This window comes from Pristiophorus japonicus, chromosome 32 (genome assembly GCF_044704955.1).
Source record: "Pristiophorus japonicus isolate sPriJap1 chromosome 32, sPriJap1.hap1, whole genome shotgun sequence".
NCBI classification, from domain to species: Eukaryota; Metazoa; Chordata; class Chondrichthyes; family Pristiophoridae; genus Pristiophorus; species Pristiophorus japonicus.
The window spans coordinates 9,186,154-9,199,734 of NC_092008.1; the positions used below are offsets into that span (position 1 = coordinate 9,186,154).

At 57.6% G+C, this 13,581-nt stretch overlaps 1 protein-coding gene across 1 annotated transcript in view; it reads right to left on the reverse strand.

The window, feature by feature from the left end:
* Positions 1-528: 528 nt before the first annotated feature.
* LOC139240459 (uncharacterized) overlaps positions 529-13,581 on the reverse strand; it is a 22,731-nt gene continuing 9,678 nt past the window's right edge. The window contains exons 2-9 of the mRNA XM_070868994.1: positions 12,601-12,774; positions 9,538-9,695; positions 8,312-8,510; positions 7,592-7,688; positions 6,257-6,428; positions 4,777-4,929; positions 4,009-4,139; positions 529-1,001 (exon numbers count right to left, since the gene is read on the reverse strand). Of these exons, the coding sequence (XP_070725095.1) occupies positions 939-1,001; positions 4,009-4,139; positions 4,777-4,929; positions 6,257-6,428; positions 7,592-7,688; positions 8,312-8,510; positions 9,538-9,695; positions 12,601-12,774 (1,147 nt within the window). The 3' untranslated portion in view covers positions 529-938. The remainder of the gene's footprint in view (positions 1,002-4,008; positions 4,140-4,776; positions 4,930-6,256; positions 6,429-7,591; positions 7,689-8,311; positions 8,511-9,537; positions 9,696-12,600; positions 12,775-13,581) is intronic.

Sequence of the window (13,581 nt, forward strand, 5' to 3'; positions counted from 1 at the left end):
GGAGTGTCGGTACCGAGGGAGTGTGGGAGGGGCGGTAGCGAGGGAGTGTGGGTACCGAGGGAGTGTGGGTACCGAGGGAGTGTGGGAGGGGCGGTACCGAGGGAGTGTGGGTACCGGGGGAGTGTCGGTACCGAGGGAGTGTGGGAGTGTGGGAACCGAGGGAGTGTGGGTACGAGGGAGTGTGGGTACGAGGGAGTGTGGGTACGAGGGAGTGTGGGTACGAGGGAGTGTGGGTACGAGGGAGTGTGGGTACGAGGGAGTGTGGGTACGAGGGAGTGTGGGTACGAGGGAGTGTGGGTACGAGGGAGTGTGGGTACGAGGGAGTGTGGGTACGAGGGAGTGTGGGTACGAGGGAGTGTGGGTACGAGGGAGTGTGGGTACGAGGGAGTGTGGGTACGAGGGGCAGTAGTGTGATAGCTCTACACACAGCCCCACTATCGAAGTGATTGTCAGGCCCAGAGGTTAATGTCCAGTGTAAAAAACAATTTCTTATCCTTAAACAAACAAGCATCCAGAAAAAAACACAGCTTTATAAAAATCAGTTTATTGACCATTGCAAGCAGTTTAAGACATAAAATTCACACCCGGCCCAGGCTCAAAATAGTCCGTGATTTTTCTCTCTTTAAAATAAAGCGTTTGAAAAGATTGTGTGCCAGCACAGCCCCTCGATCAGCGGCTCACAAGTTGCCCTCCGCACTGCCCTCCCACAGTTTCAGGCTGGTACAATGCGGGGGGGTACAAGAGGGGTACATAACACGGCCCCTCACCCTCCAGCAACGATCCCCAGGCCCGAACTGGACGGTGGGTTCTCCATCCCCCCCACGCGTTAGCAGCAGAAAGCAATCGAGTGTTTGAACCAGAGGGGGAGGTGGTTAGACCCGTGGACTGGATCGAAGGGGTGATCCCAGAATATGTCCCACGCTCGGTAACACCAGGGATCATCGGAGAACCGCCGCTACCCGTCCAGAGTGCTTCCTGTTCCGTAGATTGTACTTTGAAGGCTGCGGGGGGGGAAAGGAGATTATTATTTCAGGAACTCTCTAAATCGCTCCGGCTCCCACAGAGACACCTCGCCCCATTTTCGTTCTCGGGATGTGGGCATCGCTGGCCAGGCCGGCATTTATTGCCCATCCCAAACTGCCCCTTGAGAAGGTGGTGGTGAACCTCCTTCTTGAACCGTTGCAGTCCGTGTGGTGAAGGTGCTCCCACAGTGCTGTTAGGGAGGGAGTTCCAGGATTGTGACCCAGTGACGATGGAGGAACGGCCGATATATTTCCAAGTCGAGGGATGGTGTGTGAGACTGGGAGGGGGAGGGGGAGGTGGTGGTGTTCCCATGGACCTGCTGCCCTTGACCTTCTGGGCGGTAGAGGTCGCGGGTTTGGGAGGTGCTGCCGAAGAAGCCTTGGCGAGTTGCCGCGGTGCATCTTGTGGACGGTGCACACTGCAGCCACGGTGCGCCGGTGGTGGAGGGAGGGAGTGTTGAAGGTGGTGGGGAGCGTGGCCCATCGAGCGGGGCTGCTTTGTCCCGGATGGTGTCGAGCTTCTCGAGTGTTGTTGGAGCTGCAACTCACCCAGGCAAGTGGGGAGTGTTCCATCACACTCCTGACTTGTGGGTTGTAGATGGTGGAGAGGCTTTGGGGAGTCGGGAGGTGAGACACTCTCCCTGTGGCAACCTAGGTACAATAGTTTTACAGCCCAGAGAGAGGCCACTGGGCCCCATCACTCTGTGCCGGGATTTATACTCCACACCAGCCCCCTCCCACCCCTCTCCATCTCCCCCATCACCATCTCCTTCCATTCCCCCGTGTGTTTATCCAGCTCCCCCTTAAATACATCGATACTATTCGCCTCAACCCCTCCCTGTGGCAGCGAGTTCCACATTCTCACCGCTCTCTGGGTAAAGAAGTTTCTCCTGAATTCCCCATTGGGTTTATCAGTGACTGTCTGATATTGAAGGCCCCCTGGTTCTGGTCTGCTCCCACAAGGGGGAAACATCTTCTCTACGTAGACCCCATCGAGACCCCTTCCTAATCGTAAAGACCTCTATTGGGTTACCCCTCAGCCTTCTCTATTCTCGAGGAATGAGCCCCAGTCTGTTCATAGTTAGAACCTCTCACTACTGGGATCACCAGATGACCATCAGAATGGACCTGCAGCTACAGGGGCACAATCGGCCAATGGGGGAGTGGGATCGATCGGGGGGGGGGGGGTCTTTTACCCACTTACAGGCGTAGGCGTGTCTAAGCTCAGACGCAGAGAGGGCGAGGGACGGGGCCAAACGCAAGCTGAGAGTGACACAGACAGAGTTGATGCTGAGTCTGAAGTGGGAGTTTGCAGATTGTAGTTGTGAGGAGTCGGACACTTTGCAGGTCCATTGGAATCAATCTTCCACCCTCCAAAAAAAACACAAGCTCAACCAAAACTGCCCCGTGTCCCACTCACCCATCACCCCCTGTGCTCACTGCCCCATGTCCTAACTCGCACCGAGTCCCGCTCACCCATCACCCCCTGTGCTCACTGCCCCCGTGTCCTAACTCTCACCGAGTCCCGCTCACCCATCACCCCCTGTGCTCACTGCCCCCGTGTCCTAACTCGCACCGTGTCCCACTCACCCATCACCCCGTGCTCACTGCCCCGTGTCCTAACTCACACCCAGTCCCACTCACCCATCACCCACTGTGCTCACTGCCCCGTGTCCTAACTCGCACCGAGTCCCACTCACCCATCACCCCCTGTGCTCACTGACCCGTGTCCTAACTCGCACCGAGTCCCGCTCACCCATCACCCCCTGTGCTCACTGCCCCGTGTCCTAACTCGCACCGAGTCCCACTCACCCATCACCCCCTGTGCTCGCTGCCCCGTGTCCTAACTCGCACCGAGTCCCACGCACCCATCACCCCCTGTGCTCGCTGACCTACATTGGTTCCCAGTCCGGCAACGCCTCGATTTCAAATTTCTCATCCTCCATGTCCTCCTCGGCCCCTCCCTATCTCTAACCTGCAACCCGCCCCCCCACCCCACCCACGAGATGTCTGCGCTCCTCCAATTCTGGCCACTTGCGCATCCCTGATTATAATCGCTCCACCATCGGTGGCCGTGCCTTCTGTTGCCTGGGCCCCAAGCTCTGGAACTCCCTCCCTAAACCTCTCCGCCTCTCTCTCCTCCTTAAAACCCACCTCTTTGACCAAGACTTTGGTCACCTGTCCCTAATATCTCCATACGTGGCTCGGTGTCAGAGAGATTCACATGCTCCCACGATAGGCTTCCACCAAGCTCATGGTCTACAGGGCTGTAGTGATACCCGCCTCCTGTATGGCTCAGAGACATGGACCGTGTACAGTAGACACCTCAAGTCGCTGGAGAAATACCACAAACGCTGTCTCCGCAAGATCCTACAAATCCCCTGGGAGGACAGACGCACCAACGTTAGCGTCCTTGACCAGGCCAACATCCCCAGCATCGAAGCACTGACCACACTTGACCAGCTCCCCTGGGCAGGGCCACATTGTCCACATGCCCTGACACGAGACTCCCAAAGCAAGCGCTCTACTCGGAACTCCTTCACGGCAAGCGAGCCAAAGGTGGGCAGAGGAAACGTTACAGGGGACCACCCTCAAAGCCTCCCTGATAAAGTGCAACATCCCCACCGACACCTGGGAGTCCCTGGGCCCAAAGACCAGTCCGCCCTAAGTGGAGGAAGTGCATCCGGGAGGGGCGCTGAGCACCTCGAGTCTCGTCGCCGAGAGCGTGCAGAAACCAAGCGCAGGCAGCGGAAGGAGCGTGCAGCAAACCAGTCCCACCCTCCCCTTCCCTCAACCACTGTCTGTCCCACCTGTGACAGGGACTGTGGCTCTCATATTGGACTGTTCAGCCACCTGAGGCCTCGTGTTAAGAGTGGAAGCAAGTCTTCCTCGATTCCGAGGGACTGCCTGTGATGATGATGATCTATCCCCAACTCCCAAACAACTTCCAATTGAAAAGGAACATGCCTCAATAGGGGATACTCACCGACTCAGAAACCAGGATGTTATAGACAGAAACATCAGACGACTTGGCTTTGCGTTTCTTCGCGGCCGAGCGGCACGGCGATGGGGGAGAGGCTCGGCTCTTCTTCGGCGTGCTTGTGTGACAGGCGGCGACTGGGGGAGGAGAGAGAGCACAGGTTCGAGGTCAGCACTCCAGCCTCTCAATATCCACCAGTCCAGGTCTTCATCCGTGCCACAGCACTGAGGGAGCGCCGCACTGCGCTGTCAGTGGGGCAGTACTGAGGGAGCGCCGCACTGCGCTGTCGGAGGGGCGGTACTGAGGGAGCACCGCACTGCGCTGTCGGAGGGGCAGTACTGAGGGAGCGCGCACTGCGCTGTCGGAGGGGCGGTTCTGAGGGAGCTCCGTAATGTCGGAGGGGCAGTACTGAGGGAGCGCCGCACTGTCGGAGGGGCAGTACTGAGGGAGCGCCGCACTGTCGGAGGGGCAGTACTGAGGGAGCGCCGCACTGTCGGAGGGGCAGTACTGAGGGAGCGGCCCAAACTTCCATCAATACGCCAGGCTTTCACAAACAAATGTACAACTTCTCCTTTTGCCCATCCCAAAACATATCAAATTGATGGGACAGTGTAGAGGGAGCTTTACTCTGTATCTAACCCCCTGTACCTGCCCTGGGAGTGTTTGATGGGACAGTGTAGAGGGAGCTTTACTCTGTATCTATCCCCCTGGACCTGCCCTGGGAGTGTTTGGTATTGGAAGGACCTTTTAACATCATCTCTTATTCTTACTCACAATCCTCAAGCTGCAGGGCTGCTCCTGATGAGAGAGATTCTGCATTGCCGATCCTCGTGTCTGCGATCCCCGAGTCCACCTCCGTGTTTTGCAGCCTCCCGCCCCTCCACGGGCCGGGGCTAGGCGGTGGGAGCGGTGCCTTCATGATTTTTTCTTTTAAATAAAACAGCGAGAGGTCGGGTTACATCCGCTGGAGATGCAATATTACTAGCTCCGGGGGCAGGGGGGGGGAAGAGAATGAGGAGAAAATGGCGCCCAGATGTGATGCCTCCCAGAGTCAAATATCCAGTCACATTGGGACATCGGACACCGAAAAACGGCCAAGTCCTCAACGCGGCCCCAGGCGTGCCCCTGGCTATTCGGCTGTGAAGTGCATCACAGTTCTGCATCCAAAGGTTTTTGGGGATGGGGAGAGGGGAGTGACAAGCCGAGTGAGTTCAACACTATTAAGGACACGGACCCTCACCCCCCACACTCACTCACACACCGGCGGGACGGAAACGCTGCAAGGCCAACTCTGGCACTCATCACCATCATAGGCCGTCCCTCGAGGCGAGGATGACTTGTTTCCACGCCAAAAAAGGGAGAGAGTTCACAGGCGTTCCAATATTCCAGATCCCGAACTACATCCTGAAGGGTGGGAGATGCCTGTGGGTGGATTTTTTTAACGTGGGGTGACCGTTGTACACCAGCCACCACACGGGGCTTGACAGAGCGAGGTCTGGGTCCAGGGGCAAGGGTTAACCAGGACGACTGGAGACCAGCTCTGCTGCACGGGCCCAGTGCGCCCACATATCGCACACAGTGTGGGCTGGGCCCGTGCTGCCCCCTGGGCCCTCGCCTCTCCTGGGCCCTGATCATGTCCCTCCACAGTCTCTCGCCGCTCCTTCGCCCCGACCTGGCCGCTCCTGGTGTACCTGCCCGCGCTCCGATCACCGACCTGGGCCTTGGTGACGTCACTCTTCGCTGCTGTCGCCCTCCTGCACCAGCTCGCACTGCCCCCCGGAGTGGTACACCCCCACGCCGCTCCCCGGAGTGGTACACCCCCCACGCCGCTCCCCGGAGCGGTACACCCACCACGCCGCTCCCCGGAGCGGTACACCCCCCAGGCCGCTCCCCGGAGCGGTACACCCCCCAGGCCGCTCCCCGGAGCGGTACACCCCCCAGGCCGCTCCCCGGAGCGGTACACCCCCCAGGCCGCTCCCCGGAGTGGTACACCCCCACGCTGCTCCCCGGAGTGGTACACCCCCAGGCCGCTCCCCGGTTGGTACACCCCCCAGGCCGCTCCCCAGAGTGGTACACCCCCCAGGCCGCTCCCCGGAGTGGTACACCCCCACGCTGCTCCCCGGAGTGGTACACCCCCCAGGCCGCTCCCAGGCCGGTACACCCCCCAGGCCGCTCCCCCAGGCCCCCCCACACCCCGGACCTGCCGTCGGTGTTCTCGCGCAGGTCGGGACCACCACGCTCACGGGCCACTCACCCGCCTCCTCGATCACGTGCTGCAGGCTGCTCTGGGTCTGCCTCAGGCTGCGCAGGAGCTCCAGGTTCTGCCGCGCCACGTCCTGGTAGGTGGCAATGAAGTAGGCCAGCACCAGCGCCCCCGCGCCCATCACCACCTTCCGCAGCAGCCAGATTCGGCAGTAGATACGCTCCTAATGGAAGGGACAGAGAGGGGGGGGCAGAATCAGCACCAGGAAATGAGGGGCCCCAGCCCCAGCCAGTCACCCACGCTCCGGTACATGTACAGGAGCAGACAGACACTCACAGGCTGTACAGTATCAGACGGCAGTGAATCCTTCCCCTTTACCTGCTGCTGAACTCCAGGACACAGTCAATGTATTTACTGCGGCGTACGAAAGCACGGGCCTTACACTAAACACCCGTTAGACAAAGGTCCTCCACCGGCCTGTCCCCACCGCACAGCACTGTCTCCTCCACACAGCACTGCCCCCCAGTCATCAAGATCCACGGCGCGGCCCTGGACAACGTGGACCATTTCTCATACCTCGGGAGCCTCTCATCAACAAGGGCTGACATTGGCGACGAGATCCAACACCGCCTCCAGTGCGCCAGTGCAGCCTTCGGCCGCCTGAGGAAAAGAGTGTTTGAAGACCAGGGCCTCAAATCCACCACCGAGCTCATGGTCTACAGGGCTGTAGTGATACCCGCCCTCCTGTGTGGCTCAGAGACATGGACCACGTACAGTAGACACCTCAAGTCGCTGGAGAAATACCACCAACGCTGTCTCCGCAAGATCCTGCAAATCCCCCGGGAGGACAGACGCACCAACGTTAGCGTCCTCGACCAGGCCCAACATCCCCAGCATCGAAGCACTGACCACACTCGACCAGCTCCGCTGGGCAGGGTCACATTGTCCGCATGTCCCCCCGACACGAGACTCCCAAAGCAAGCGCTCTACTCGGAACTCCTTCACGGCAAACGAGCCAAAGGTGGGCAGAGGAAACGTTACAGAGACCACACTCAAAGCCTCCCTGATAAAGTGCAACATCCCCCACCGACACCTGGGAGTCCCTGGGCCCAAAGACCAGTCCGCCCTAAGTGGAGGAAGTGCATCCGGGAGGGCGCTGAGCACCTCGAGTCTCGTCGCCGAGAGCGTGCAGAAACCAAGCGCAGGCAGCGGAAGGAGCGTGCGGCAAACCAGTCCCACCCTCCCCTTCCCTCAACCACTGTCTGTCCCACCTGTGACAGGGACTGTGGTTCCCGTATTGGACTGTTCAGCCACCTGAGAACTCATGTTAAGAGTGGAAGCAAGTCTTCCTCGATTCCGAGGGACTGCCTATGATTATGCGCTTACCGTGTACTCAAAGCTCGACTCCAAGGGCCCGATTTCTGATGAATATACAAGTCTCTCCAGGTACACACTGAAGGCAATCAGCAGAAACAACATCAGCCTGAACAACAGCAGAGAAAGGAGATTCAGACAGCTCAACGTTGGGTAATGTAGTCTTCCACACCACTCTCACAATTCGCGTACAGAGTAATGCTCCCTCTACATTGTCCCATCAAACACTCCCAGGGCAGGTACAGCACGGGGTTAGATACAGAGTAAAGCTCTCTCTACATTGTCCCATCAAACACTCCCAGGGCAGGTACAGCACGGGGTTAGATACAGAGTAAAGCTCTCTCTACACTGTCCCGTCAAACACTCCCAGGGCAGGTACAGGGGGTTAGATACAGAGTAAAGCTCCCTCTACACTGTCCCATCAAACACTCCCAGGGCAGGTACAGCACGGGGTTAGATACAGAGTAAAGCTCCCTCTACACTGTCCCATCAAACACTCCCAGGGCAGGTACAGCACGGGGTTAGATACAGAGTAAAGCTCCCTCTACATTGTCCCATCAAACACTCCCAGGGCAGGTACAGCACGGGGTTAGATACAGAGTAAAGCTCTCTCTACATTGTCCCATCAAACACTCCCAGGGCAGGTACAGGGGGTTAGATACAGAGTAAAGCTCCCTCTACACTGTCCCATCAAACACTCCCAGGGCAGGTACAGGGGGTTAGATACAGGACCTTGCGGCAGCAGTGCGCTGGGCGGAGGTGAGCAGGAAGACCACGGCGAGAGACAGCAGACTGTAGAGGTAGGAGTAGAAGGCGGAGGACTCGACCATGACAAACTGGTGCAGGTACGAGAGGCGATGGAAGATCTCGGCGAAGAGTTGCCGATGCTCCTGCGTGGACTCCTGCATCTCGCGGAATACCTGCCGTACACCTAGAAACACCAACAGCTCAGTGTCACTAAGTCGCGTTCAACCCAGTAACCCACCCTGCGGCACTTCACAGGAGTGCAAATCATCCTACCCCGAGCCCCGTAACAAACACTTGCATTTAGTTAGCGCCTTCCACAACCACCGGACGCCTCAAAAGCGCTTTGCAGCCAATGAAGTACTTTTGGGGTGTGGTCACTGTAGTAGAGGTATTGGGGTACATGGGACCAAAAGCTGGGTGGGTTTTAAGCAGCGTCTTAATAGGACGATGGAGAGGTTTAGCGAGGGAGTTCCAGAGCTTGGGGCCCAGGCAACAGAAGGCACGCCCACCGATGGTGGAGCGATTATAATCAGGGATGGTCAGGAGGGCAGAATTAGAGGAGTGCAGACATCTCGGGGGGTTGTGGGGCTGAAGGAGGTTACAGAGATAGGGAGGGGTGTAGGGGCCGGAGGGGGTTACAGAGATAGGGAGGGGTGTATGGGCTGGAGGGGGTTACAGAGATAGGGAGGGGTGTAGGGGCTGGAGGGGGTTACAGAGATACGGAGGGGTGTAGGGGCTGGAGGATAGGGAGGGGTGTAGGGGCCGGAGGGGGTTACAGAGATAGGGAGGGGTGTAGGGGCTGGAGGAGGTTACAGAGATAGGGAGGGGTGTAGGGGCTGGAGGGGGTTACAGAGATAGGGACGAGGGGGAATTCAACACGGATGGGTGAGCGGGACTCGGAGCGAGTTAGGACACGGGGGCAGCAGAATTTTGGATGAGCTGTAGTTTACGTCGGGTAGAATGTGGGAGGCCGGCCAGGAGTGCGTTAGTTTGTCGTATCTGGAAGTAACAAAGGCATGGATGAGGGTTTCAGCAACAGATGGGCTGAGGCAGGGGGCGGAGACAGGCGATGTTACAGTGCTGGAAATACTTGGTCTCCGTAGGGTACTTGTTATTCTATAAACCACCCAAACCCTCGATTAGATTCCAGCCTGTAACTCACTCCCGGGTATCGGTTGTTCGATATATACACCCCTCATTGGCCGATCTACCTTGTGTCGATTCCTGGAGCGTGTGCCTCAGTGTGTCGCCATTGAGCAGAATTTGGTCCTGGGCCTTCAGTGTAGCATTCTGGGCCTCAATGATCTCACTGGCCATCTCTTTGGTCATCTCCAGTTGCTGGGCGATGGTCTCCGAATTCACAGCCAACCTGAAATCATTTGCTACAATTACTATTCGGCCATGAGTTTCGTCGCGCGCTCTTTTTTTTAGCATTTGTGGAGCATTAAGCTGTGTTTCAATCACCCGATTATCAGATCTCTCCTGCAATTATTCCTGGCACTTTGTACAAGGTGACTGGGAGAGGGTGGGGGGGTGGGGGGGTAAAGAACATACTTCGGCAAAGCAACAGAGCGATGGTTACAGGTAATGCGTGCGACTTTAAATACATTACGAGATCATAGAAACATTGAAAATAGGTGCAGGAGCAGGCCATTCAGCCCTTCCAGCCTGCACCGCCATTCAACGAGTTCATGGCTGAACATGAAACTTCAGTACCCACTTCCTGCTTTCACGCCATACCCCTTGATCCCCCGAGTAGTAAGGACTTCATCTAACTCCCTTTTGAATATATTTAGTGAATTGGCCTCAACAACTTTCTGTGGTAGAGAATTCCACAGGTTCACCACTCTCTGGGTGAAGAAGTTTCTCCTTATCTCGGTCCTAAATGGCTTACCCCTTATCCTTAGACTGTGACCCCTGGTTCTGGACTTCCCCAACATTGGGAACATTCTTCCTGCATCCAACCTGTCCAAACCCGTCAGAATTTTAAACGTTTCTATGAGGTCCCCTCTCACTCTTCTGAACTCCAGTGAATACAAGCCCAGTTGATTCAGTCTTTCTTGATAGGTCAGTCCCACCATCCCGGGAATCAGTCTGGTGAATCTTCGCTGCACTCCCTCAACAGCAAGTATGTCCTTCCTCAAGTTAGGAGACCAAAACTGTACACAATACTCCAGGTGTGGCCTCACCAAGGCCCTGTACAACTGTAGCAACACCTCCCTGCCCCTGTACTCAAATCCCCTCGCTATGAAGGCCAACATGCCATTTGCTTTCTTAACCGCCTGCTGTACCTGCATGCCAACCTTCAATGACTGATGTACCATGACACCCAGGTCTCGTTGCACCTTCCCTTTTCCTAATCTGTCACCATTCAGATAATAGTCTGTCTCTCTGTTTTTACCACCAAAGTGGATAACCTCACATTTATCCACATTATACTTCATCTGCCACGCATTTGCCCACTCACCTAACCTATCCAAGTCACTCTGTAGCCTCATAGCATCCTCCTCGCAGCTCACACTGCCACCCAACTTAGTGTCATCCGCAAATTTGGAGATACTACATTTAATCCCCTCGTCTAAATCATTAATGTACAGTGTAAACAGCTGGGGCCCCAGCACAGAACCCTGCGGTACCCCACTAGTCACTGCCTGCCATTCCGAAAAGTACCCATTTACTCCTACTCTTTGCTTCCTGTCTGACAACCAGTTCTCAATCCACGTCAGCACACTACCCCCAATCCCATGTGCTTTAACTTTGCACATTAATCTCCTGTGTGGGACCTTGTCGAAAGCCTTCTGAAAGTCCAAATATACCACATCAACTGGTACTCCTTTGTCCACTTTATTGGAAACATCCTCAAAAAATTCCAGAAGATTTGTCAAGCATGATCTCCCTTTTACAAATCCATGCTGACTTGGACCTATCATGTCACCATTTTCCAAATGCGCTGCTATGACATCCTTAATAATTGATTCATCACCTGGTAAAAGATCCTCACACCCCTCCGACCGTGCGGGGCTCCCTCAGTACTGCCCCTCCGACAGTGCGGCGCTCCCTCAGTACTGCCCCTCCGACAGTGCGGCGCTCCCTCAGTACTGCCCCTCCGACAGTGCGGCGCTCCCTCAGTACTGCCCTTCCGACAGTGCGGGGCTCCCTCAGTACTGCCCCTCCGACCGTGCGGGGCTCCCTCAGTACTGCCCCTCCAACAGTGCGGGGCTCCCTCAGTACTGCCCCTCCAACAGTGCGGGGCTCCCTCAGTACTGCCCCTCCGACAGTGCGGGGCTCCCCCAGTACTGCCCCTCCGACAGTGCGGCACTCCCTCAGTACTGCCCCTCCGACAGTGCGGCGCTCCCTCAGTACCGCCCCTCCGACAGTGCGGGGCTCCCTCAGTACTGCCCCTCCGACAGTGCGGCGCTCCCTCAGTACTGCCCCTCCGACAGTGCGGTGCTCCCTCAGTACCGCCCCTCCGACAGTGCGGGGCTCCCTCAGTACTGCCCCTCCGACAGTGCGGCATTCCCTCAGTACTGCCCCTCCGACAGTGCGGTGCTCCCTCAGTACCGCCCCTCCGACAGTGCGGCGCTCCCTCAGTACTGCCCCTCCGACAGTGCGGTGCTCCCTCAGTACCGCCCCTCCGACAGTGCGGCGCTCCCTCAGTACTGGCCCTCCGACAGTGCGATGCTCCCTCAGTACTGCCCCTCCGACAGTGCGGCGCTCCCTCAGTACCGCCCCTCCGACAGCGCTCCCTCAGTACCGCCCCTCCGACAGCGCTCCCTCAGTACCGCCCCTCCGACAGCGCTCCCTCAGTACTGCCCCTCCGACAGTGCGGCGCTCCCTCAGTACCGCCCCTCCGACAGCGCTCCCTCAGTACTGCCCCTCCGACAGCGCTCCCTCAGTACCGCCCCTCCGACAGCGCTCCCTCAGTACCGCCCCTCCGACAGCGCTCCCTCAGTACCGCCCCTCCGACAGCGCTCCCTCAGTACCGCCCCTCCGACAGCGCTCCCTCAGTACCGCCCCTCCGACAGCGCTCCCTCAGTACCGCCCCTCCGACAGCGCAGTGCGGCGCTCCCTCAGCACCGGCACCGGGAGTGTGGTCGAGCCTGGATTCCGGGGCTCGAGTCTGTGGAGCGGGGGCTCGAAGCCATGCTAGCGAGACCCCCTACCTACCTCCACACTCAGGGCAACGACCCCATACCTTGGGCAGAGTCCGCTCGCCCGCATGCTGTCTCTCTAACCCCCGCCCCAAGCCCCGAACCTCCGCGGAGCTGGGCTACCTGTTGATGGTGTCCTCTGTTTGCTGTTGCCAAGTCTCACTCTGCAGGTAGTAGCAGATGCTCTGGGCGTGGGTGAAGAACGCGGTGTAGGCCCCAAACGCCACGGCATCCATGTCCTGGGTGCATTCCAGAATGCTGCTGCTCTCTGTGCAAGGCGGGAAGCTCTTCCCAGAACTGGAGGCGGTTCAGGGAAAGAGCCCAAGTGTGGTCGCCAAAAAGGAAATGAGAAAAGAAATGCTGTTAGAAAGTTACCACAGCAACTTGGAATCCGATGAGCAGCGGTCGGGGAGGAGTGACATGTGTCTCACCACAGGGGAGCGAGCGGGTTGGCAGAGAACCAGAGAAATTTACAGCGCGGGAGGAGGCCATTCCGGCCCATCGTGTCCTCGCCGGCCGACCAAGAGCTACCCGGCCTCATCCCACTTTCCCGCTCTGGGTCCGTAGCCCTGTAGGTTACGGCACTTCAAGCTGCACCATCCAAATGTGGTGAGGGTTTCTGCCTCTACCGCCCTTTCAGGCCGTGAGTTCCACCCCAGACCCCCACCACCCTCTGGGTGAAGACATTTCCCCTCAAATCCCCTCTAAACCTCCCCCCCAATTACTTTCAATCTCTGCCCCCTGGTTGTTGACCCCTCTGCCAAGAGAAACAGGTCCGTCCTATCCACTCTATCCAGGCCCCTCATCATTTTATACACCTCAATCAGGTCTCCCCTCAGCCTCCTCTGTTCCAAGGAAAACAGCCCCAGCCTATCCAATCTTTCCTCATCGCTAAAATTCTCCCGTCCCGGCAACATCCTGGTAAATCTCCTCTGTACCCTCTCCAGTGCGATCACATCCTTCCTGTAATGTGGTGACCAGACCTGCACGCAGTACTCCAGCTGCGGCCTAACCAGTGTTTTATACAGTTCAAGCATAACCTCCCTGCTCTTATATTCCACGCCTCGGCCAATAAAGGCAAGTATTCCGTGTGCCTTCTTAACC